The following is a 26,239-nucleotide window of genomic DNA, read 5'->3' on the forward strand; positions in this document are numbered from 1 at the left end:
CTTTATTTCATAAATATATTTGTAGCAGAATAGAGTTTTTTTTTTTATTTGACTTAAAATAAGATCATCTTGTTTCTTGTTCAATTACAATCATTACTCGAGGGACAATATGATATTGAAAATGCTCTGGAAGGAGATTTTAATTCTGCTCTCAATTATGAGCGAACCAAACATGCCCTTGTAGAGAAAACTATACATTAACTAGATGCCGCCACGAAGCCATTGTCAATTTTCAATGCTCAATCAAGTGCAGGTGGATTTGGTACACGTCTTATTCTCTCAATTTCTAGGCTTTTACTGCATAAAATATGCTTTGTTCTATAAGCTTTGACAATTGCACAACTTAAATCCCATCCTTCGAGCCGATAAATGGGAAAGAGGAAGAAATCTTTGACTTCACAATGCCAAGAACACCCAGCTGGCTAGCATGAACTTGAGAACCAAGACAGATTCTTTTTTATAATCATGAATATTCAGATCAGTTTACATTTAAATTAATTAATTATTCAATTCAAAACCCTGAAATTAAAGATTAATAAGATTAGTTATGAAATTTTAAAATACTCCAATTGTTCATAAGAATTCATATTCTTATTCTTGTTCTATAGAATCACTTTGTTCCGCATGCAGTAATGGCGGGGCGCATCTACCATAGCATATCTTTGAAATATGCCTCCATCAAAATCAACACAAAAGATGAACACTCAGATTCCGAAACATTTAACACATTACAAGAACACGATTCATTCACAACAAAACTGAGTATAAAGGTAAGCAGGCATATATCACATTAAAGCAGTAATAGTACAATCTTCCTTTAGCTTTCTCACTTCCTTGAATTCTCAAAACAAGCAAAGGCGGGGAAAGACGGGATTCTCAACCTTTTTCTTCTTAACTATCTACAGCCTCTCTGTTCATAGTATAAACAAAGGCAAAAAAAGAAAAAACAAGGCCACAGTCCTCTGCATCAGAGCCTCATGAGTAACGTCAGGTGACTGTTTGTTTTGTCCATCTCTCTCAGCCTCTATCCTCCATCTCTGGCTTGGAAAAAACTGAAATTCTGGAAGTATTCACCTTAGGGTTTTGTGCTGCACAAGGCAAAGTTAGCATCTTGTGGGCTTGATAGGCAGTTGTATGTACACACTCACTACACAGTGATAAGCTCTGAGCAATCCTTGCTTTGAGAGGTATTTTATTGGATTTTACAAGGGCAGATTAGTCCATTGAGACTGCCTCTCCTCCACTCAAGATCCATGGGTGCCCTGCATTTCAAACGGAGCACGACAGAGTGAGACTAATGATTCACATACATCAAAACAGTGATTCAAACTCAAGAAAAGGCTAAATTTTCTGTTTGATTCATTACAAAATTGTTAAAAACAAAACTCTTCTCAGCATTTTAGCTGATTAATTCTGTGATCAAAAGAAAACAAATCTCAATTTATCAAAAGCATCAGAGCAAGAGTAATGATTCACAGACATAAAAATAGAGGATTATGTTAAAAAAAAAGGTCTTAAACCCTGTTTATAAATAGGAAAACTGTTGCAAGAATATAAAAACTATTTCAGTATTTTAACTCATAAACTCATTAATCAAAAGAAATCCCACTTTAAATCCACAAAAAGATTACCAAAATTAAAAAAAAATTAAAATAATAATAATTAAGAGCTTACATAGAGCTTGCTCAGCTGAAAATCTCCTAGAACCGTCTCTACAAATCATCTTCCTCAACAGATCCTTAGCTTCCGGGGAAACATTTCTAAAAACCTTAGTAGGAAACCTCAAATTCCCTCTAACGACAGCCTGAAAAATCTCCTCAACAGTCTCCCCATAAAACGGCGGAAATCCAGCTAACAAAACATACAAGACGACACCAGCACTCCACACATCAACTTTCTCATTATAATCTCTCCCCATCACCACCTCCGGCGCCACATAATACGGGGTACCCACCACCCCACTCAACGTCCCCTCCTCCCCAACCCAATCAGCGGACCCAAAATCCGCCAACTTGACCCGGTTCATCTCATCAAACAATATGTTATCCGGCTTAATATCTCTGTGCACAATACCAAATCTATGGCAATGCGCTATTGCAGTCAATAACTGTTTCATTATCGACGCACACCTGCCTTCGCTTAACCCATCATCACTACTCTTCATTAAGCGATCATAAAGAGTAGACTGCTGGCAAAGCTCTAATACCATGTCAAGAGAATCTTCAGTATCGTAGACATCGAAGAGTTGGACAATGTTTGGATGGGGAGACAAGCGGGACATAATCTTTGCTTCGTTTTGAAGACACTCACGGTCAGTTGGATCATTAAGGAGGTTCTTGTCGATAGATTTGCAGGCAAAGAATTCGTTCTTGATGGGTGAAAAACAACGAGAGATCGTGCCAAATCTTCCTCGGCCGATCTCTTCACAGAATTGGTAGTTACTCTTTAAGGTATCATCACACATTTTCCTCAAGGAATGAAGGAGGTTTCGTGAGATGGTTTTACTCTTAATTTTGGCTGCGTACTCCTCTGCTATGTTTTTTTATAGGGAAGAAACTAGAAAGAATAGTTTGGGGAATATTCGGTTGAGTAGTTTCGCACCTTTCGCTGCTACTTAAGATTCACCACGTTTTTTAAGCTTAGAATATTACTTTTTAAGGATTTGTCTGTTTGTAGAAAAAAAATATTTTTTAATATTTAATTATATTATGAAAAATAAATTAAAAAATTATTTATTAATATTTTCTATATTTTTCAGAAAATAGTCATTCTTAATGGCAGTTTTTATGTTAGTTTTCCTTTCTTCTTATTTATTTTTATTATATTTCTTAATTTCTTTTCTTTTTCTTTCCATTAGTCAATTAGTATTGTGATTAGAGGCGACTGATTTTTTTTGGACCAATAAAAATATGTCACGTGTTGTCCAAATCACTTCAATTCAAAATATATGTCCAAATATAATCAAATGAATAACTCTGCCTCCAAATCATCTATTGTGGTCTTTTTAAAACCATTAGGCCTTTGTCAAAATTACAATATCTCAAAGATTAGGGTATTTCATGGAGTGTAGTTGTAATTATTTTTTAAAATGCTTTTCGTGTCAAAATATATTAAAATGATATTTTTTTATTTATTTTTTTTTAAAAATCAGCACATCAAAACAATAAAAAACATACAAAAAATTATTTTTTTAAAAAACACGGATACAATCAAGTTTCCAAATACTCTCTAAACTTATCATTGAACTTTTCTTCTTCTTTTTTTTATTTTTATTTTTTTTCATACACAAGTATTTAAACCTCCTTACATTAATCATTATTAAATTCTCAATACACACACTCAACAACACATCTATTAAGATCCAAGAAAAGACTCTTGCTCCTAGAAAACAATCTAAAATTTTTAAATTGCCTTGCAATGATTTGACAAAAAATCTTAGCATGAGAATACATAACCATGTTATAAAAAATTGTTTGTTTTAGGATTGATTTTAATTTCTTTTTTATTTTCCATATTTTTTATCATAAACTTAAAAATATATTTTAAAAGGTGCCTATTAACTCAAAATAACTAAGTTTTAATATTTAATTAAGTAAATGTTAGCTATCAAGATCTTAATCATTCTATTTTCTTAGAAGGCTTAAATTAAAAGAAAAAAATAGATCACTTTCAGAGCAACATAAAAATTTCCCAAAGCTGATTAGATTTAGACTAATTACACATGCATTATTGCATTTTATAAATGTTTATTTTCTTATTTCTTATTGATTTATTTCTTTTGTTGAAATTAGTTGACAATCTTTAACATGTTTGAAAACACTTATAAAAGTTGCAATATATTACCCATGGGAGGAGAAGATGAAATTGATTTATATGAAACAAATACCCATTCAGCTAGCTTTTAAAGGTTTTTCCTTTTAGGTTCATTAAAAAGTTACAATGTATTATAGGAAAAGTCGAATTATAGAGTGCATATTATAGCAATTATACTTACCATGTATAGTGTATAGATTTAATCTTGTGTTGTACTATCTAACCTTACTATATTATATTGCCTTACAAATATATATAGAAAAGGACGACAAACTAATTGATTTAACTCTATTACTATTTCAATTCGATATCAAAGCTTAAACATATTAATACTCTTTCTTCTTTTCCTTATGAATTCAATCAACATAGGCCTTACCACAAATATCTTTTCCTTATCCATGGCTTATGCATCAGTGTTGTCTTTTTTCTTCTCTTCTACACTAACCAATGATTCTCTCATTCCCTATACTGTTATTGATGTTCCCACCAATCATTGTTTTGCAGCTATCACACCTCTTTCCTACACTCAACAAGTAATTTTCTTGAAACTCACAAACACTAATTATCTTTATTGACGAATGCATACGAAACTATATCTTCTCGGTCAAGGTGATTTCCACTTTGTTGGTGGCTCTTTTTCATGTCCTTCGCCTCAAGTAGCTAATGTTGAAGGTTCTTTTATTTAGGTTAACTTTTTTTTGGAAACAAAAAGATCAACTTATTTTAAGTGCACTCCTCTCTTCCCTTTCCATGGAGATGTTGTATCTTGTTGTTGATTGTCAGACTTTATACTGTGTTTGGCACACTTTTGAACAAGCATTTGCCTCTTTGTCAAACTCTAGAATTATATAACTTCATGGTTTCTTCCAAGACCTTCGCCAGGGTGATGATTCTTTCACTATCTATTTGCAGAAAGCAAATCTTTATTTGATGAATCAGTAGCAGATGGATGACATATTTCACCAAAAGATCTCAACTTATATGTGTCTCGCGGTTTTTAGAGTGAATTCAAGGACTTGGTGACAAGTCTATCCATTAAGGTTGATCTTTTTTCCTATATAGGTCTTCATAATCACCTTTTTAATTTTTTTTTTTTTTTTACAAAATCTCTAAATTTGATAACTTATCCAAACATTCAATGCAATGCAAATTTAATTAAAATCCAACTTAATTCCTATTATTTTCATACTCAATTGCATGAAATTAACCTTAATTGACTTCATTCATAACTAGTTTATCAAAAAATCAATAAACCCTAATTTCAAACTAAACCTAAATAATAATTTAATCACAACTATATTAATCACAATTTAAATATAAAACCCTTAAAATTATTAGCAATATAAGATATTTATCTTGCTTCTTCTAACTGAAAATAGAGACGGCGTGGTGGTGGGGAAGTAGTGGTGGCAGCTAGGGTGGTGATTTTAGATGCGGTTTCTAGTTATTTTATGGAGAAAACCAATTTTTATAGACAGGTTTTTTTTAGAGTGAGAAGGGGGGCTGGCCATTGGTTTTAGAGAGAGAGGGGGGGGTCTTTTTTTACTGGGAGGAGAAGAAAGGAAACTAGGTTTCTAGTTATTTTAGAATTGAGATATATTAAAACTGTGTCATTTTACTATATATTTTTTTAAAATTGCTCTATTTCACTAAAAAATTTAACCAATAATGCTAATTTTTTTTTTAAAAAAAAAAAAAAACAAAAAAAACATTTTAACCACCGAGCCGGCCTACACACGTCATTGCTTACATAATTAGAGCAAACTTGCACCATTTTTACTTTAATATTTAGAGGTGTTTTTTTTTTCTTTCTTGCATCATGAATTATAACCTGCAAATGAAATATCTTCTTTGCATCGATCATGCCTCCAGTTTAGTTAGGATCCACGACCACGCCTTCCTGTAGTTAATTAGCACAGCTGGCGCATGCCTCTAGAATCATGATTCATCACGCTTCTTTATTTATATATGAAACTATGACATCCTTGACGTGATGGAGTCTCTTTGTGTGCAGATTTACATATGTATATTTTTGTATTTTAAAATTTTTTTTTATTTTAAATTCTTTTTTATTTTTTTTCATATTATTTTAAAATATTAATGTTTAAAAATAATTTTTTTAAAAATAAAAAATATATTATTTTAATATATTTTCAATTAAAAAAATATTTTAAAATATAACTACCACCACAATACCAAACAAGTGTTTAATAATATGCCACCTAGGGTTTATAAAGCTCTTAATATAATCAAAATTTACAAGTCATAGGTATTAAAATTAAATTAATAAATATTTATTTTAATTTTTTTTAGTCATCTAAACTCTAAAGACTTGATAGATCTTGAACTACACAATTAAATAATTCGGATTCATTTTTAAATCTCATCCTCTATTAAAATTTATATTTTATTTAAGAATGTAGTAAAAATTATTTTTATTTAGAAATACATCAAAATAATATATATTTTTATAATTATTCATTTATAATATATATATATATATATATATATATATTGTTGAAACATTTGATTTAGCTAAATTATACTTTTCATTAACTTTATAGCTATAATAGGAATTTTATTACATATTTTTATTAGAAAGTTAGTTATTAGTTTATATATTTGTTCTACTAATATGAGAAGAAAAAAAGAGAATAATATCTATTTTTTTTCAATTTGTTTAGAGTCTTTTAAAGAGTTTTTGACTATATTATTAAACATAAGTAATCAAAAATAAAAATTAAATTATGATTTATCATATTTTTTCTTTATTTAATAGTTATAATATTAAAAAAAAACATTCATAAAATTTCTGTTTATGCATTTTTTTTATTCATTCCAATTATAATTAGTTTCCAAAAACAATAAAATTATATAATAAGTTAGAAAGCTAATACTGTGAACTATGTACGATGTGGACAATTTGTGGATTAATTAGTATGAATTTTTTAAGGATTATTTTTTAGAAGGTACTATGATACGTGAGTGTGTGTTGTTTATTAGTTAATTGTCATCTTGTGAACTATGTACAACGTGGACATTTTGTGGAATAATCAGGGAACATCATTGAAACTATATTTTTTTAAAATTTAAAATTTTTTTATTTAATTTTTTTTATGTTTTTAAATTGTTTTGATGTACTAATATAAAAATAATTTATAGCCTTACATAAACAATAATTGCTATAAAAATTATACATTATCTCCAAAAAAAAATAAAAAAATTAAATTGTATAGCATATACAACAACATGACATCATGCTGCACGATGGACAAACCTGATTGAAGTAGATTCCCCATGGGGCTAATTTAATATCGTCTGCTAACCCATCGTTGCATTGTTTTATTTGTTCCAATTAAATTTAAGAATATCACAGAACTGCCATGGTTTAATTCTAAACAAGTGCTTAGTTCTTGCTTTGTGTCCACTAAAATAAAAATTTTAAACGATGGGCGACCAAGATACCAGGTGGTTTTGTGTACTAAGTTAGCACATCACATGAGGAGAACAATTAAAAATATAATCATTTCGCACTTGAATTCTTGGTTCAGTGGTTGAAAGGACTTGTTCTCTTCCTCTGCATCCTGGGTTCAAACCTTATCGTGCACGCCTGTCACCCCTGCGGTGCCTTACATGTTTACTGGGTTTGCAGGATGTTCAGTGAGCCGTAGGATTAGTCGTGGTGCGTGCAAAGCCCGGACACCTACGTATAAAAAAAAAATATATAATCATTTAATTTCAGAGTTCATAATATTAGTTGAAGTATATCCAAACAAGTTGATCCAAATACCTACATATATATTAGATTTTAGATTTGTTTTTTAAAAATCATAAATTTGGATGCCACAAACTTCAGGATTATTAGAAATTTAACTGATCGTTAACTTTAGGGCCTCAGAGAATTAGTTGAGATACATATAAGCTAATCTGGACAATCACAATTAAAATAAAAATAAAAATATAATCATCTTAACGTGGATGTTACCTGTCATGGTCTGCTGTTTGTGATCCGAGGTCTCGAAGTTTAATAATTTTGCATGATCTTATTATAATATCGCTCACATCAGCTTTATATTTTGATAATGAAGAGGGCTGACTATATGTTTTAATTATATAGAAAATATAAATAATTAGGAACACAAGTCACGGGGTGTGATTTTATTGGGTACCTTATTAATATCGTATTTAATTTTTATAACCCCTCCCTTCACCACTGCTATTATGGCATCGTATGGATGTAATTGTCTTAATCATAATACCCTCAGACCTTAAAAAAGGTAATTAAGATCTATGACCCCACTGAATTTAATAAGCAAAGCTTTATTCATTTATAATATAAAAAGTATGCAACCACAATAAATCAAACAAATTAAAAAAAAAAAATTGGCATGCACAAAAAAACTTTTGACAATCTTTTGAAAAGATTCCTTTCAAAAGTTTTCTAGGATCTAACCTCTTAACAGTGTGTTTTATTAAATTGAATTTATTAAAATGATATCTAAAATACATTTTCCAGCTTATCTAAGAATGAAAAAACAATTTCAACTAAAAAAATATTTACTAACGGGAATTAAAAAAGGACTCCATTTAAAAAAAAAAGAATTTAAAAAGAAAACTCAAGTTGAAAAAATTATCAAACCTACAACGCGAGTTATAAGAATGAGATAATCCCATATAAACGTAACAAAAAAAATTTTTGGAGCCCAATTCCAAGCCAAATCAATTTAAAAAAAAAAAAAATAAAAAAACAATTTAAGCCAACTTGGATCAACTAACCAAACCATATTCTGGGGTTATAAAGTCAGAATAACTCTATAAAAGATAAATAAATAAATTATGAGGCTCAGTTCTGAACTAACTCCAATGAAAAAAGATGATACAGGGGAAAAAAACAATTAACAAAAAAAGAGAAAAAAAAAAATAATCAAAGTAAATTTAAGCAAGTTAACCAAATCTTACGACTTGCTCATAAAAATGAGATTACCTGATAAAAGATAATAAAATAAATTAAAAATATGAATGACTGACTTAATGTTAACTGAAAAAAATGAAAAAAATAACTTGTTTATAATTGAACTAGAGAGGTTGATTAATTAACTTCTGCTCTAGAAAGCTGGCATGAGATAATACTTTATTGTTAAAACAAAAATGGTTTATTACATTGGTTGTTCTATTGTTTGTTTATTTTTATTTTTTTAAAATTGCATTTTACACCACAATCAATTATTATAAAATTTAACAGTTTTACTAATATAAATTTTACTATTTGATAATCAATAAAAATTTTCAAATCAAAATTAAATCACTAAATTACACTTATAATATATCATAATTTCGCACATATAAGAGATTGCATACTCTCTCCTCAAATCAAAGACGACATTCTCTCTCCTTTTCAATATTCTTTCCTTCATGCCATTCCATTCACTCTCTTCATTATATATATATATATTTTTTTTTTTCAATCAAAAGCCTTAAATTGTAACACACAAAAGATCAAATTCCATACCAAAAAAATTTTCTTGTAATTTTTTCTAACCTAGAAAATTTCACCATACCACTGAGAAAACTCAACTATAAGATCTTAATTTTTTTTTTTTAAATAACAAAGGTAGAAAGCTAACTTCATTTTATGATGGTTTTTACTAATGCCACAAGATTTACTTGATAATGTTGATGTAGTTTGTAAATGAATATAAAAAAAAATATTTATGTTCTATATTATAAAGAAACACTCTCTTCTAAGTATTTGTAAGTAAGAGTTTTTATTATGTGGTAAATTGAGTGAAAGTCATGATGGATGGGCTTTTTAGTAGGCTTTTTAATAATATGAATATTTATAATATAAAAAAAGATGACACTTGATATTAATTTTTTTTAGTTTATTTCTTTTAATTTTTATAATTAGATTTGACATTTATAACTGTTAGGATAAAACTGAATAGCAGTTATTCAGTTTAATCCAAAATATAATTATTTTTATTAACAGTTATATACTTGTATTAGCGAATTTAATGATTCATTATAATATTTCAAAGTTTATATAAACATGTTACTACACAAAGAAAAAAATATACAAAAAACATATTTCATTTCCTTTTCTTTCTTATATTTTTTTAGAAGTTTAGAGGCCTTAGTTTTATCATAAAAATATTGTTTATCCGTGATACAAATAAATACCTTAAAAACAATGTTTTCACGCTTATAAGCCAACTTTTTTATTTTTTTCCATGCCTAAATAGTTTACCAATAGATAAAAGCCCATCCTCAAAGTCCAGTAACATCATAAACAAATTATGTAGAGATAAGAACAATATGGTTTTCCTTGTTAGTGTTTGAAGTTGTAAGACAATTGCTGAATGGTTCTCTAAGTGTGAGAGACTGAGATTAACTGCAGAACATGGCTTCTTTCTTAGGTAAATTGGTTCATTTTTCAAACTAATTCAAAATACTAGGTTTAAGGTGATTTAGTTTGAAATCAATGATTGTGTGTCTGCAAGCTAACGAGAGATTTAAAATGGACATATGGGTCTATGATCGAGGACAAGAAACTGCACTAGTATGGTGTTATCTAGACTTTGGGTCATACCAAGCCGAAGAACTAACTTTTTATAGTCAAGATTGGGCAGAACATGGTGAGAATTATGGGGTTTAATTTGGTAGGGTTATGTAAGAGATAAGTGTTCGACAAAATACTATAATGAAATTTTGGCTTTTTTTTTTTTTAAAAAAATTTTTTGGCAAAATTCTAATATAAGTTTGATGAAAAAGTAGTAATTATATATTTGATGACAAGTTGTAATATTAATATTGCAAGGTTTTAGTCATTAAATGAATAAAATAACAATCCTATAAAAAAAATTCAATATTTTTTGTTGATGTTTTTGGCATGTCAACATGATGATATAAAATACTATGAACTTGTAAATTTCATAATGTAAAATATAATTTTTTTAAAAAAAATTAGAGGCAATACAAAAAAAAAGAGCAAACTTTAAGAGACCCCGTGTATATAAAAAAAATGATATATCGACACTACAATATCATTGCATGCTACATTATATATTACATTGTGTAAAAAAATAAAAATCATATATTATTGTTATTTTAAGGGGTGCTGTATTACATTATATATCACCCTAAATCCAAACCCCTAACTGACCCAACTATATTCATAAACATCCAAATAAAAAATAATAAAATTTTCTTGAGTAAGAGTGTTTATGGATATAAATAGGTCGAGTTTATACTCATAATTGTATCCAACCTAACTTTTAATATGTCATAAATTATAAATCCCGATCCATTCAATTTTTTTAGACCTGAGTGGGTTAGTTATATTAGGTTGTGTTAAATTTTTTTTATAGTTATTACAAATATTCACAGGATGGGCTAACATTAATAATTTAAGGCATGAATGAGGTTTTTCATGGTTATGTCATGGATCGACAGGGTGACTAGGTTTGACCATGAATTCATGACCCATCCCATAAAACAAGTCTCTTGTTGAAATACCCTTTAATAGATAAGCTAGCAAGCATATGAGTGTGCATGTGAATGGAGAAATGTATAAAGGAAAAATTATAGCATGAAAGAGATTGTTTTAGCCCATGTTTCCAAAATTTAGAGCCTATAACTTGTATGGACTAGATATCACTTGCTTTCTTACCTGATGATCGGGTGTATTTATACATCCAATCTCTAAACTTACCTCATGATAAAGGAAAATGTTTTCATATAGTATTGGTGTGAGTTTGTATGCCATGTTAAGCATTGATAAAGATGCTAATAATCATAGTTTTTTAGAAAGTTTATTGTGTTATACATGTTATTGATGGATATGTTTGTTTTTTTTACCGTAATGTTTTGTCATTTCATCAATGATAATGGTGGCTAGCCATTATAAGCATGAAGGGTAGGGTTATGAGACATTGCAGTCATGGAGAGTAGTGTTGCAATTGTCATAGGAATATGTTGTTTGCATGCATATAAAAATTTGTTTGTGCACATATTAGTGCTTACTGAGGAATTATGTGTGTTGCAATCATGCTAATGAAAATTGCAATCATGTAAAATGCCAGAGATGTCTTGGTTTGGTAAGGAAAAAGAAGAAAGAGGCTTGGTAAGAATGAAGAAAAGGGGAGAAAGAAAGAAATAAAAAAGAAAAGATAAAACTCTAGTCATTTTTAATCTATAACTAGAATGGTTAGCTATTAGAATGTTCTAAATAAATAATTATTTTTAAAATAAAAAATGTTGCATCACTAATCAACAAACAAGTACCTAATGCTTGCTAGCCCACTCGTGTTATTTCAGATACCCACCATCACCTATTATAAATTATGGTAACAATTTAATTGCCATGTTTATTTTATAAAGAAATTTAACAGTCCTAACAATCCATGTAGTATGCTTTTTTTTTTTTTTTTTTTTTTATAAAAAAGTATATAATAAAATTAATTTCTAATCAATTTATTTGTTAAGCAAGACTAAATTCTTTTATAAACAATTTTAAAAGTATACTTCCTACATAACCTGGTATATTAAGAGTTTGTTTAACATTGTGATATTGATTGCTTTCTAAGATGTTTTTTGTTTTGAAATGTATTAAAATAATATATATTTTTTTATTTTTAAAAATGTATTTTGAATATCAGTATCAGAATGATATAAAAATATTTAAAAAATTAATTTAAAGCAAATAAAAATTATATTTTTTTAAAAAATATTTTCACACACAAAAACAAAACAAACTTCTGTTATGCCAACCTCAAAGTTTGAATCCAAAAAATAATAAAAAATCAAATCTTTTGAACTATCTAATCCTTTGAGGTTATTTAATGTACTACTAACACCTTATCTTATATATATAATTATAACCGGAAAAAACATGAAATTTTAATTTTGTTTGTTGCAAATTAGAGATTTGAATCACACTTATCATGGAGAAAACAGACACTAACATCAATTGCACTATTATTTATTGAAAAAGTTAATAAGAAAAGTATTCGGTTCAAGAGTAAACTAGTCAATTACTCTTGCATTCCTATAGTTTTTTTTTTTTTAATTTATATATTTGAACATTGATTTTATTAGTTGAATATCTTCAATAGTAACGAATTTATACTAACTTCATTTAAGAATAATACTTATGCAACAATTTGATTTTTCAATTAAAACTAAAACCGATTTGTAAATTGATATTACCAACTCAAAAAACCCTTTGTATCAACATCAAAATTAAGAAAAATGCATAAAAGCTATAAAAAAAAAATTCATAGAGCTTATTAAAAAGCTCGAGAATACGTGTGTGTTGAGATTTAAGGTAATATTTCATATTGTAGTAATAATTAATTTTAAAATTATTTTTTATTTAAAAATATTAAAATAATATTTTTTAAATATCAGTATATTAAAATAATTAAAAAATATATAAAAAATTTAATTTAAAATTTATTTTCATAACTTTTAAAAACGCACAGCAAACCGTAAAAACAACTACAGCCTTGGAGTCTTCCAAAGCCTCATGGGAGAGATTTGTAAATTACTCAAAAGAAGGGGAAAGAAATTAGAAAAGGGATTCCCAGGAATTGAAATTGAATTCCCCTATTGGACACCAACAAACAGGCACTAACGGATAAACCTGTAAAACTACTACACTCCAATTCAAAAACCCTTGAAAAAACCCTAAAACTCAAATTCCACAATTCCCTTCCACATTGAAATCAATGGCTTTGGCGGTCTCAAATGTCCTTAACTTCCCAAAACGCCAAATTTCCAAGAGGAATTACACTCTCAAAAGCTCAGTTTTAAAAGCCCTCCCTTCTTTTCTCAGGTAACTATGAATTATCGTTAAAATCCCGATCTTTGCATAATCTCAGTAACCAAACAGAGATTCTTATTGAAATGTCACAAATATTAGTATGTTTTATATAAAGGAGCTAAACCTTTTGCTTGGAGCTTAGTTTATGCAGTGATTCTTAATGGGTACAGAGGTTCATGAACTGTTTGGTTGCTGAGAAAATTTTACAAAAAGAAACTATACCAAAGTTTGAGTTTAATTGGTTTTCTTATTTTAAGACCCAGTCTTAAATGAAAATTAATAAATTCAGTTGTGTATAAGTATATGCATGCCATCTTTGTTTTTGCTTATTGGTTTAATTGCATTGGGGTATATAATAATGGTAGCATTGTGTTTTAATTTTATCAGATTTCCTAGAGTTGAAAGGCAACATAAATGTTTTATTTATGCTTCTGCGTCCGCAGCAGGAGGCTCTAGGTCAGATAATGACTTAAACCCATATGAGGTAATCTTTGATAATTCTCGGTTTTGCAGTAAGGATTTGATGTTATGAAATTGTTGTGTATGGTGGTGTGGTGCTTTTTGTTTGAATTATTTTTGGGTTTGGGTGTTTCAGGTTCTTGGTGTGAATCCCATCGAGGGGTTTGATATGGTCAAGGCAGCGTATGCAAAAAAGCGCAAAGAGGCCCACATAGAGGGTGATGAAGTAGCTGCTGCTCAGGTATGCTACTACTTTATCTCACTCTAAAGAAAAAATATTCTGTTGATAACTGTTTTGTACTAGCATATGTCTTTATAATGAGGAATTTGTCTTATGTTGGGGTTCTTGTCTTGTGGTTTTACCATACATGACTTTCAGCTAGAGAAGGCATATGATAAATTGATGATGGCTCAGTTAAGTAATCGGAAGAAGGGTGTGACTTATGGTTCATTCAAGGTATGGTTCATGATTTGATATTCTTTTAGAACCTTTTTGAATTGATCAATTAAACATGAAATATTATATGATATTTGTGGTGGTTTCCTTGTTCTTCTGTCCAGGGAAAATTGAATGAAATTTATTGTGTGTGGGTTTCTAGATATATATACACTTAATTTTTCTAATGACTTGATATAATATAAGTAACCGAGTATAAAAAAATTATCAGCTTTAATGACCATGTAAAAAACAACGAGAAGAACTTAATATGCTCCTAATAAGTACACAAGCTATCTAGTTTAATCTACACATTCATGGAAGAAACCCAAAAGAGGCGTTTCTTACACTAAAGTTCATGATTGCTTTTCTTTTTACTGAGTGAAAAGTTTATCAGTTACCATGTCAGCTTTGAAATGGTTTGGCAATCTCTTCTTAACCACATAACTAACTTGGGATATATCAAGAACCTTGTGTAGTGCAACATTTTGCTTTGCAACTTCTGGTGGCTGTCTTCACCTATTCCCACCCATATTGGCGTCCACAAGGGTGTATAGAATTCATAATTAGAATATCAGGACTAACAAGATCAAGTAGCAAAGCTGTATTCTTGATTACATGCCTTTGTGCAAAACATTTTTGAAAATTTCATAGATATTTTTTAGATACCTTTATTTTAAAGATGTTTCATTGATGTTCTGATGTTCATTTCTAGGATCCATTTTGTTATCATATTGATTATCCTAGTATCCTTGTATATATTTTTAAAATGCAGGTCTCAAAGGACATAAAATATGCTGATAAGCAGCCGATTGTACCATGGGGACCAAGGTCTTGTGATTGCTCCATATCAGTATTTTAAATAGAATCTGGTGCAGAATTGACTTATGTGGTGCTGTGTACTTTAAATCTTTATGTCCTGTATTGCCTTTATTTGTTGTTTATGATTCTGCTAGCACCCATAGATAAACCTTAGGGAGAAAATGATATAATAAGTTACCTATATCATAGTTATACTATGGCTGCCTGGAGAGGTGAGATCTTTCAAAAGTGAAGGTGTAAGGACTGCTTCTCTGTCAGATAATGGGAAATGCCTTGCTCAGCAATACACATAAACTTATTGGGATGGCATTTTGTATATTTTATAGAAGTTATGTGCCATTTGTTTTTATCTTTTAGTTTTTCTTTGCAATTTCCACTGAGGATGCGGACTGATTTACTTTGCTTTGATGAATTATGTAGATATCTCAGAATAGTTCCTTTTTCTTTTTCCATGCATGTTATATTCGCTCCTTCAGCAGTACTTTTAAGACTTCGATATGTTTCAGGTTTTCCAAGTCCAGTGAAAATGACATGCGCATCAACCTGGCAATATCTGTTGCATTTGTAAGTAATTAATTGATGTTCTTTTGTGAAAATTCTCTGCATTTTGTGAGTGCCTGTGATATGCTTGGGCAAGGAAGTCATTAGTTTCATTTATCCATGCCAGCAATTTGGAAGTTGGTGGGCACTGTCATAACTTATAGGTTGTTGATTCTACTGTCTATTTGTTTTATCTCCGAGCTTAGTTTTATGAACTTGCAATTCATATAATGACATTTGTTTTTGGTGTGATTGATTCAGTCAATTTAAGTTTTCATGATGTTGAGGGTTTATAGCTCTTTGAACCCCTTCTGCAATATAAATGAACTCATGTTACTCTCAGGTTTTTTCTGCAACCCTCAGAGACATGCTCTTTTCTTTGTTCCTTTTTCTCTTTATATATGAGTAGAAAATGTCCATGAAAATTTATCATGCTAATGCTGGGTCTTGGGTGTACCAAAAATGTCAATAACAGAGGGCCTAGTTAAGTGGCTAATGTTTGCACTAGAAATTCTGATCAATCCATCAGGAAGAATTGTTGTGTTGTAGGTGTTAGCTTGTCGTATATGAATACTTTTTAGGTCTTTAATAACAAGGATGCTTTCTTTGTTCTTTGTTGGATTCCATTCTCAAGTTGTGCTTGTCTTTCTGCAGACAGCTTGGATTCTTATCAAACGCAGTGCTGAATATAAACCTCTTCAGTTTTTGGCTTTTGCATTTGTATATCGAATTTTTGAGAAGTTGAAAGCCTTTGAACCTCCTGTTTCACAAACATATACAGTGAGTGAAATTTATAATAGTAGCATCCTTCCGTCTCGTGGGACATTAGATGTGGAGGCACTTTCAATAATTTTGACATGCCTGAATAAGTTTTTCCAACACCTGAGATGTTTTTGGCTGCAGGAAGAAGGTGAAGACGAGGGACGAACACTGCGCTTGGGAAAACGGATTCTTCGTTCCCTCGCACTAGTGTTTGGCTCTGTTGCTTTTGCTTCCTTGGTATTATACTCTTCCCTACTTTTTGGCGTGGTTTTGGAAAGGTTGTCAATAAGTTCACATGTCTGTGGCTTTAATATGCAAATGTTCCCTGAGCTAAGTTCTTGGAGAACTAATTGGGATGCTATGCAACACACATTCAAATAAAAGTAGTCAATCCTGAGTTTCTTATGATTGAAAAGAGAAATGTTCCAAAACTTTTCTGTCCCTCAATAGTGCAAGGCTCTCACTTAATAATACTAAATCCATAAGTCCCCTGGTATGTATATAATACTAATAGTGGGGGGAGGGGGTTATATGCTTCAAAGTATTTGATGAAGATTCTGTAAAACCATTAAAGAAGACCTTTTATATTTGTCCCTCCTCTAAATCCTTGCTTCTGTCCAATCAATTTTTGAAAATGTTCATGGCTCGACCATCACCAGTTAAATCATGCTTAGTTTACTTCCTGTTCCTTTTCCCTTAAGATCTTTAGGAAAGGACTTCTGCAAACCATTGGACAGGATTATGTTTGCCTCTCTGATTTCTCTACATTAGAATCGTAGTTTGGTTTTTAGATTATTGTTCATTGATAACCATTGGCTGATACCTTGCAGGCTTACACTGGTATTTTGAATTTGATTGAGATGGCTGGCAGTTACATACCTGTTTTTCTTTACAATAATCAGGTAGCGACCTTGACATATTGTCCTGAATAACAGGGTTCTTCGTATGGATATTTTTTGTGGCAAAAATATATCTGGGGATCAGTTTCTTAAGGTTCTTTTGTAAACTGGGAATGGCAATTAGTTCTCACATGTGTGCATATGTGCTAGCAAACCTAGTTTATTTGCATTTGCTATTTGATTTTGCAAAATCCCCTAGATTTCAGCATGCACTACTGTGTTGATAAAGTGATCTCATTGCAGTTTTTCTTTGGCCTGTGTGCTGGATAGAATAACAACACTGCTTTACCTGCTTCATGTGTGAAACAGGCAATTATTATTTAGTTCTTGGACACATGCTCAACTGGTTCCGATGGTGTTTCTCTGTCTATATTTCTATCTGTTGAACGCTATGATGTCTGCTCCAATATAATAATATGTTTTCACCTGTAGGAACTGCTAATCACCACTGCCACATCAGTCATTCTCTACATCCTGGCATCATATTATCGGTAAAGAATCGGTCAAGAGGTTGAAGGGGCATGCAGAAATCCTTAATCCTGTATCTTGTTTTTTCCCAGTTTATTCAGTTGTCAAACGAAATGAGGAACCTTGTAAAAATGGAAGAGCAATACAGAAATAAATTTTTGGTTAAAATAGCGTGGTTATGTATTTGATTCGGTTTTTATTTACAAGTGTGGTTAGTGCAGAAACAGCTCCACCAAAATGTGCTCTTAGTGGACCGCATTTACAAACCGAAATTCCATAGAATCCACACAACTCAGATTTAGCTTAGTTTACGGGCAAAACAGTTTTGCGTTTCAAGTGTTTTTTATTAAAAAATATATTAAAATAATTTTTTATAATTTATTTTTCATATTAGATTAAAAAACACTTCAAAAATTAATTTTTTTTTTTTTTTTTTAAATTTTAAACAAATAGTGTTTTGACTCCAATACCAAACATGTCCTACGGATTCCGCATTATTGATGTATAAATGTATCTTATAAGAAACCTTTTTTTTATATAGGGTTATTATAGAATCGACAGCTTAATTTATATCAAACAAAATCAAAATAATAGTATTTTTTAAGAAAAACTTTTTAAAATCGCTGCGTGTTGACAGGTCAATCTGTTAGACGCATTTGACTTGCTGGGCATAACCGAGTGCCTTTGCCTGTGGGTATTATTATCATACGTATCGAAATATCTAAGAAAATGGGCAAGCCCAAAGGTACAGCAGAAAACGCTCAAAGTCCGATACAACAAGCTACGAAATTGGATGGCCCAATAAATTATAAACTTCTTCAGCTCAGATTCATTCATTATCAATCAGGAAAAAAAAAAAAAGATTTCTGCGCAAAGTCTCATATCTCATGCTTTGCTAGCTTGCTTGCCAGAGTGACCAGAAAGAGAAACACAGAGACCCTAAATCTTCTGCTTCCGCTTCTTTTTTATAGAAATTTTAAAAGAGAGCTTAGTGGGATTCAAAAGAAAAGGCAAGCAAGATGAGGATCATGATAAAAGGTGGAGTATGGAAGAACACGGAGGATGAAATTCTAAAAGCGGCTGTTATGAAATATGGAAAAAACCAATGGGCTCGTATTTCTTCTCTTCTTGTTCGTAAATCTGCTAAGCAATGTAAAGCTCGTTGGTATGAGTGGCTTGATCCTTCCATTAAAAAGGTATGTATTTGTCCTACTTTACCTTTTCTTTATTTATTTTTACCCTTCTTGGATTTTGGTACCTGGGTTTGATTTTTTTTTTTAAGATAAATTATCGTTTTATTTTTTGGATGGATAGTGACAGTGTAAGTGTTTTTATTAATAAATGGTTAACTAGGATTTATTTTTTAGGGTTTTTTGAGTGATTATTTAGTAAAAGATCGTTTTTTTTTTTTTTAATTTTTTGGACAATGATAGTCTAGTCCTTTTTTTGATAAATGTTTGAGTGGGTCTCTAGAATTTTGATTGGTTTTGTGAGAAAATTAGGAAAAAAACACATTTTTACCTGTTGCAGTGATTTATGGATTATGAAAACTGTAGTGGTTTTATTGATAAATGCAAGACAGTGAATTTTTTATCTTTTTTTTTATGTTGGGATTTTTGCAGACCGAGTGGACTAGAGAAGAGGATGAGAAATTGCTTCATCTTGCTAAGCTCATGCCCACGCAGTGGAGGACGATTGCCCCGATTGTTGGACGTACTCCTTCACAATGCCTTGAGCGTTACGAGAAGCTGCTTGATGCAGCTTGTGTTAAGGATGACAACTATGATCCTGGTGATGATCCACGGAAATTGCGTCCTGGTGAGATTGATCCGAACCCAGAATCTAAGCCTGCACGTCCGGATCCTGTTGATATGGATGAGGATGAGAAGGAGATGCTTTCGGAAGCACGAGCTAGGTTAGCAAATACTAAAGGTAAAAAGGCTAAAAGAAAGGCTAGGGAGAAACAGCTTGAAGAAGCGAGGCGGCTTGCTTCCTTGCAGAAAAGGAGGGAACTGAAGGCTGCTGGTATTGATAATAGGCATCGGAGAAGGAAAAGGAAGGGGATAGACTATAATTCTGAAATTCCCTTTGAGAAGAAACCTCCTCCTGGATTTTATGATGTTGCTGATGAAGATAGACCTGTGGAACAGCCTAAGTTCCCGACCACTATTGAAGAAATTGAAGGGAAAAAAAGGATGGATATTGAAGCACAGTTAAGAAAGCAGGATGCTGCAAAGAATAAAATTGCTGAAAGGCAAGATGCCCCATCAGCTATTCTACAAGCAAACAAGCTGAATGATCCAGAAACGGTTAGGAAGAGGTCAAAATTGATGCTTCCTGCACCACAGATTTCAGATCATGAATTGGAGGACATTGCGAAGATGGGGTATGCTAGTGATCTTCTTGCAGGAAGCGAGGAACTCATGGAAGGGAGCGGTGCAACACGTGCTCTTTTAGCAAACTATGCCCAAACACCACGGCAAGGAATGACACCTCTACGGACCCCTCAAAGAACTCCTGCTGGTAAAGGTGATGCTATAATGATGGAAGCTGAAAACCTAGCACGGTTGAGGGAGTCACAAACACCATTATTAGGAGGAGAGAATCCTGATTTGCACCCTTCAGATTTTTCTGGAGTTACCCCTAAGAAACGGGAGATTCAGACACCAAACCCAATGCTGACTCCTTCTGCAACTCCTGGCGGTGTTGGTCTGACTCCCAGAATTGGTATGACACCATCAAGGGATTCTTTTGGGATCACCCCAAAAGGAACCCCCATTAGGGATGAACTCCATATAAATGAAGATATGGATATACATGATAGTGAAAAACTTGAGCAACGAAGACAGGCTGATCTGAGAAGGAATCTGCGTTCTGGTCTTGGTAATCTTCCACAGCCCAAGAATGAATACCAGATAGTCATCCAACCACCTCCAGAAGACAATGAAGAACCAGAGGAGAAGATTGAAGAGGATATGTCTGATAGAATAGCGAGGGAAAAAGCTGCGGAAGAAGCCCGGCTGCAGGCATTACTTAGGAAGAGATCAAAAGTACTGCAAAGGGAACTCCCTCGGCCTCCTCTGGCATCATTGGAATTAATTAGAGATTCTTTGCTGAGAGCTGATGGGGATAAGAGTTCCTTTGTTCCTCCTACATCAATTGAACAGGCTGACGAAATGATAAGAAAGGAGCTTTTAGCCTTACTAGAACATGATAATGCAAAGTATCCACTTGAAGAGAAGCCAAGCAAGGAGAAAAAGAAAGGCTCCAAGCACGCTTCAAAAAGATCTGCTGCTTCTATCCCTATGATAGAGGACTTTGAAGAAGATGAGCTGAAACAAGTATATGTTTATTGTGTCATTGCTAAATTACATATTCTTCCTTTTCATAATTTTATTATTCTTTCTGTGGTCATGCTTCGAATGTCTTTATTTTTGTTTGTTTGTGTGCATATGACCTTATGTGCTTGTGCTTAATGTAGTTGATTATGGACTTAGCTCCTTGTCAAACATTTACTTTTGTTCAGCACGTGTTGTGTCTGTCTTGTATGTAGCTGCATGAATACCACATTTTAATGTTCCGAATTCATATTTCCTATACCTTTTGACTCTTTGAAGATAATTATATCAAGGAAAACCTTCCAAGTTACTTTTGGTGTCCATGGCAGTTTCTCCCTTTGTTTAGCGTAAGGATTACACTTTCTACACCCACCCACCCACCCACACACACACACACACACACATTTTAAATTCATTAATAAGTATCAGAATTTCAACTTAGCAGGATTTGACTAATTTATAAATGTTACAAGCATGGGTAACATTCAGTCGTAGTCAATGTCAGTACGTGGCTATTTTTTCTTCCCTATATTGCAGTAATGGAAAGCCTCATTTTGAACTACATTCTTAACTGAAATCATATCGTTTTTCCTTTCAAATTTTGTCTGCCAAGAAGCCATGCCTTTTTGACATACTAAATTGTGGAAGATCTTGTCTCATTTTCTATTATTTGACCTTGAGTGACATAGACGCTCAACAGAAGCTGAAGATTAGGAAATGAGTGACCTTGTGGCAGATGATTGATGAGAAGATACAATTCTAAATACGTGCTGTTACCTTGTATCTGTGCATTTATTTTGATTCCAACTTTATACTAATCCCTGTGATGTAGTTGTTTTGCTATTCACCTTGGGAATGGGTATTGCAGCTGGCCATCATGTTACAGGATGACTCACCTTTCAAATTAATTACCTTCTTGGATGATATATTGTGGTTCTCCCATTGCATTCAAATTTTTTCATGCATCTTCCATTATTTCAACGTTGCATTTCTCATGATTCCCCAACATGGTGGTTCCTATAATTTTGAAGTCTGATGGAAGATATGTACATTAGGAACATAGAAGCTTTATTTTGCACCTTCTACCTCTTAATTTAATTTCTATTCTAACTTCACCGAATTCTGAACATGTTCTTCCCGATTTAAAGATTTAGGGTAAAAACTCAGCTATCAAATTGTTTTTGCATAAGTATTTTTTGAACTCACTTTATGCTGTGTACATCATAGTTTACACTTCTATCTTTTGTGATATCATTATTCCTTCCTTGGAGACAATGTGCCAGAAAATGTTAACAATTCACTCTCATGAGTTTTGTAACACCTATGTGGCCACAACCTACTTACCACGGGTGAATGCATGGGCATACATGTTACAACCTATTTACCATGAGTGAATGCATGGGCATTCTACTTGCATGTCATTTACCATGAGTGAATGGACGGGCATTTCTACTTGCTTGTCAATGCAGATGGATTTGCCATGTATCTTTAAACCCATATATTTCCTGATTTTAATTTATGTTCTCTCATTGTTTTTATCTTGGTAGTCATTTTTTTTCCATCTTGAGATACAGCATACAAGGCAATAATTTACAATTTGTGTTGGATATGTATTCAATAAATGCATATTGGCTAGTTTTCTGGATGTTCCTTTGCTCTTGTATTTGTGATATTGAAAAATGTATTGTCATTGAGGACCTTACAAGCATTTGTAGTGAAGAGTGATTGTCCATTTGCTCACTGACTGACGATCACATTCTTCTATGCAGGCTGATAATTTGATAAAAGTGGAAGCTCAGTACATACGTGTAGCTATGGGACATGAAGATGAATCCCTTGATGAATTTATTGAAGCACACAAAACATGCATAAATGACCTCATGTACTTCCCTACTCGCAATGCTTATGGTCTCTCCAGTGTTGCTGGAAACATGGAGAAACTCATGGCATTGCAGAATGAATTTGAGATTGTGAAAACAAGGTTAGAGGCTGAAAGGGAGAAGGCATTACGGCTTGAGAAGAAGGTCAATGTTCTCACTCAAGGTTATCAGGTATGATTTGGTACAACAACTGGCTCTTTGTTTGGACTGTAGGCGTGCTTTATGTTACTGCCACTCCTTTGGCTGTTATTTTCTTTCCTTTTGACATGCAACTTGTCATTGATTTTCTCACTCGTGGCAAATTATATGAACGTTTTTTCCCATTTAATTAGTAAATTACTGTGTTAATTAGTATTTGTTTCTGTTTGTTTGAGTTTTCACAACCTTTTTTCAGTTCTCAGTATCCGCATGGTTTCTATTGTCCAAATTGATGTTTAATGAATTTATGGTCACTGGATTTGGTGATCTCAAAGAGCACATTAAAAGAGTGGTGCATTTTATCTTTGTTGTAGAATATAGCTATAGCCCTTTGATGGTGCCACATAAATTGCTGCGAGATTATTTGATTATTTTGTTGGAGGTCCAAAGGTTCAAAAGAATTTATTTGGCAGTTGCTTTATAATCAACTCCATCAAATTCAGAAGCACCAATCTCTGAATTAAGATCTCTATGCAATATATCTTCCTGTGATATCGTGCTTTCATTTTTCTGTTTTTCATATTATTCTCTTTCTATTCTGGATATAAGAAATAAAATAATAGCTATTAGAACCAATTGAAGGAGATTCGTTTGTTAGCTTTAAGCACAAAATGTGGCCATGGCTCTCTAATGCTTACTGTATTAAGATATCCAATGCAATATAACTTCCTGCAATATCATGCTTTTTTTCTTCTCAGTTTTTGGTATTTTTTCCTATGTTTTTTCTGTATACAAGTAATTAAATGTTAGCGATTGAAACCTATTAAAGGAGAATTGTCTGTTAGCTGTGAGCACAAAATATGGGCATGGCTCTCTAATGCTATGTTATACAATTAGTGAGACAAAAGGAGGTAGGGGCCTTTTCCACCTTTCACCTAAGCTGCACAGGAAAGGCTGAAAGCCAATCCCAGGCAACTTTGTAGTGAGATCTGTAGATTTACTGACTTTAGAACCCAAGAATACTGATCTCTAGTATGATCTTATGTTTTTCCCATTCACCTGTAGAGCTTGTCAAGATCACAATTCTTAGGTTACTAAATTGCTGATTTTTGAATGATCAGATACGGGCAGAAAGGCAACTTTTGCCTCCAATTGAGGTGACCTTAAAGCAGATGGACACTGCTGGAACAGAACTGGAGTGCTTTCAAGCTTTGCAGAGGCAAGAGCAATTAGCAGCATCACACAGGATCAATGGTCTTTGGGAGGAAGTTCAGAAGCAAAAGGAGCTAGAGCAAACTTTGCAAAGGAGATATGGAGATCTTGTTGCTGAGCTAGAAAGGATACAACAGCTCATAATTAATTACAGAGCACTAGCCATACAACAAGAAGAAATTGCTGCAAAGAATCGTGCCCTTGAGTTGGCCCAAGCCACAGCAAAGCAAGCTGCTATACTGAACACTGAACCGTCTGAGCCTATGCCTTCCGATGAACTTGGAAGTTCTTTGCCAGTAGGTTCATCTGATGAAAAAGTTTCAGATCAGCAAATGGATATTGATTCAGAGAAGGTGCACAGTGCACGGGCCACAGATACAAGCTTGACCAACAATGTGCCTTCTGAGCCTATGCCTTCAGATGAACTTGGAAGTTCTTTGCCAGTTGGTTCATCTGATGAAAAAGTTTCAGATCAGCAAATGGATGTTGATTCAGAGAAGGTGCACTGTACACGGGCCACAGATACAAGCTTTACCAACAATGTGCCTTCTGATGAGGTGCAGACAACACTTGTACAAGGTAGCGGCCATGAAGCAGCTTCAGGTGCTTGTCCCTCTGGTTCAGATATAAATAACCAAAATGGAGTTCCAGTTCCAACAGGGGACTCAATAAACAGAGGAGATATTATATCTAAAGTTGGCGTTGCAGTGGAGAATAAGGTGAATGATGATTCTGTTGGCGTGGATGCTGGTGATGCTGTTATGATTACAGAAGTTATGAAGGACAGCTCAGCTGCCATTGAAGGAGAGAGTATACAAGAAAGAGTTGATGGCTTTGCCACTGCTGATGTGATGCAGGTTTCCAGTGGCGGAGATGATAAAGTAAATCAAATGAAGGGTGAAGGAAAATTGCCTGTCATTGTTGTGGATCTTACTAGCTCTGAATAGGCGAGTTCAGAATTAGATGGGGAAAGTGTCCTAATTGTTCATCAAGGGAGAGAAACTACTGAAGAACCCATGAAAATACTCCTCTATTCTTCAATAATTTCTGTGAATGAATGAAGCATGGTTCCAAGGTTAATCTCTCATGTTGCTGCCTGATAATGATATGATTATTGTTGTAGTGGTTAATCAGGGATGTTGGGGAGTTTCCTGTCTTTCGTGTTTTTTACCAGAACTGGAGATGGAAGCCATCATTTCGTTCTGTTTTGAATGACCAAAAGAACAGGTAAAGAACTAATCTGATTGCATTTTCTGTTCGGTGTAGCTATTATTAGGCTGAGGAACCCTTTATTTTAATGAAGGATATATGCTGTGCTCACTTCTCCTGTGTTGAGTATTCAATTAATGGATGAGAGATTTTGTAATGAATCAAGAAATAGTAGCTGAGGGCCATGGACCCTGGTCTGTTCGAGTTTGTCAGATAGGTTTTGTGCGCCATTGGCTTGAGCTTATCATACTTGTGTACTTGTGTCCCATTGGTTGAGATTTCTTCTAAATGTTCTTGCCACAATTTAGAAGTTGGTGAGGGACGAGTTTCCACGTAAAGGCAGATACTTCGGCTGTAATATGTGACAAGCTTCAACAATGGTGGCCTGGAGCTACGTCTTATTACAGTTGTTTCTTATGTCATCAGCTTTGCTTCAAGAA

General features: G+C 32.6%; 3 protein-coding genes across 4 annotated transcripts; 2 read left to right on the forward strand and 1 right to left on the reverse strand.

Moving 5' to 3' along the window:
• Positions 1–765: 765 nt before the first annotated feature.
• LOC118044080 (phosphoenolpyruvate carboxylase kinase 2) lies at positions 766–2,526 on the reverse strand. The gene is made up of 2 exons (XM_035052240.2): positions 1,675–2,526; positions 766–1,262 (listed from the first exon to the last, which is right to left on the reverse strand). The coding sequence occupies exons 1-2, from the start codon at positions 2,462–2,464 to the stop codon at positions 1,216–1,218; spliced, it is 837 nt and encodes a 278-aa protein (XP_034908131.1). The 5' UTR covers positions 2,465–2,526; the 3' UTR covers positions 766–1,215.
• A 10,876-nt stretch (positions 2,527–13,402) lies between these two features.
• On the forward strand, positions 13,403–18,228 carry LOC118044079 (protein CHLOROPLAST J-LIKE DOMAIN 1, chloroplastic). The gene is made up of 10 exons (XM_035052239.2): positions 13,403–13,648; positions 14,024–14,120; positions 14,232–14,336; positions 14,475–14,552; positions 15,307–15,362; positions 15,860–15,917; positions 16,548–16,673; positions 16,797–16,892; positions 17,486–17,557; positions 17,987–18,228. Exons 1-10 carry the CDS (start codon positions 13,542–13,544, stop codon positions 18,047–18,049), a joined length of 858 nt encoding a protein of 285 aa, XP_034908130.1. The 5' UTR covers positions 13,403–13,541; the 3' UTR covers positions 18,050–18,228.
• Positions 18,229–18,851: 623 nt separating this feature from the next.
• Positions 18,852–25,910, forward strand: LOC118044077 (cell division cycle 5-like protein). 2 transcript variants are annotated; one of them, XR_012167733.1, is made up of 5 exons: positions 18,852–19,218; positions 19,645–21,363; positions 23,130–23,411; positions 24,500–25,665; positions 25,818–25,910. XR_012167733.1 is itself a non-coding variant. In XM_035052238.2 (4 exons), exons 1-4 carry the CDS (start codon positions 19,042–19,044, stop codon positions 25,535–25,537), a joined length of 3,216 nt encoding a protein of 1,071 aa, XP_034908129.1. In that variant the 5' UTR covers positions 18,852–19,041; the 3' UTR covers positions 25,538–25,910. The 2 variants fall into 2 exon arrangements, 1 of the variants encoding a protein (XP_034908129.1); XM_035052238.2 differs by having other exon boundaries at positions 24,500–25,910.
• Positions 25,911–26,239: the final 329 nt, after the last annotated feature.

This window comes from Populus alba, chromosome 13, assembly GCF_005239225.2.
Source record: "Populus alba chromosome 13, ASM523922v2, whole genome shotgun sequence".
Lineage (NCBI taxonomy): Eukaryota > Viridiplantae > Streptophyta > Magnoliopsida > Malpighiales > Salicaceae > Populus > Populus alba.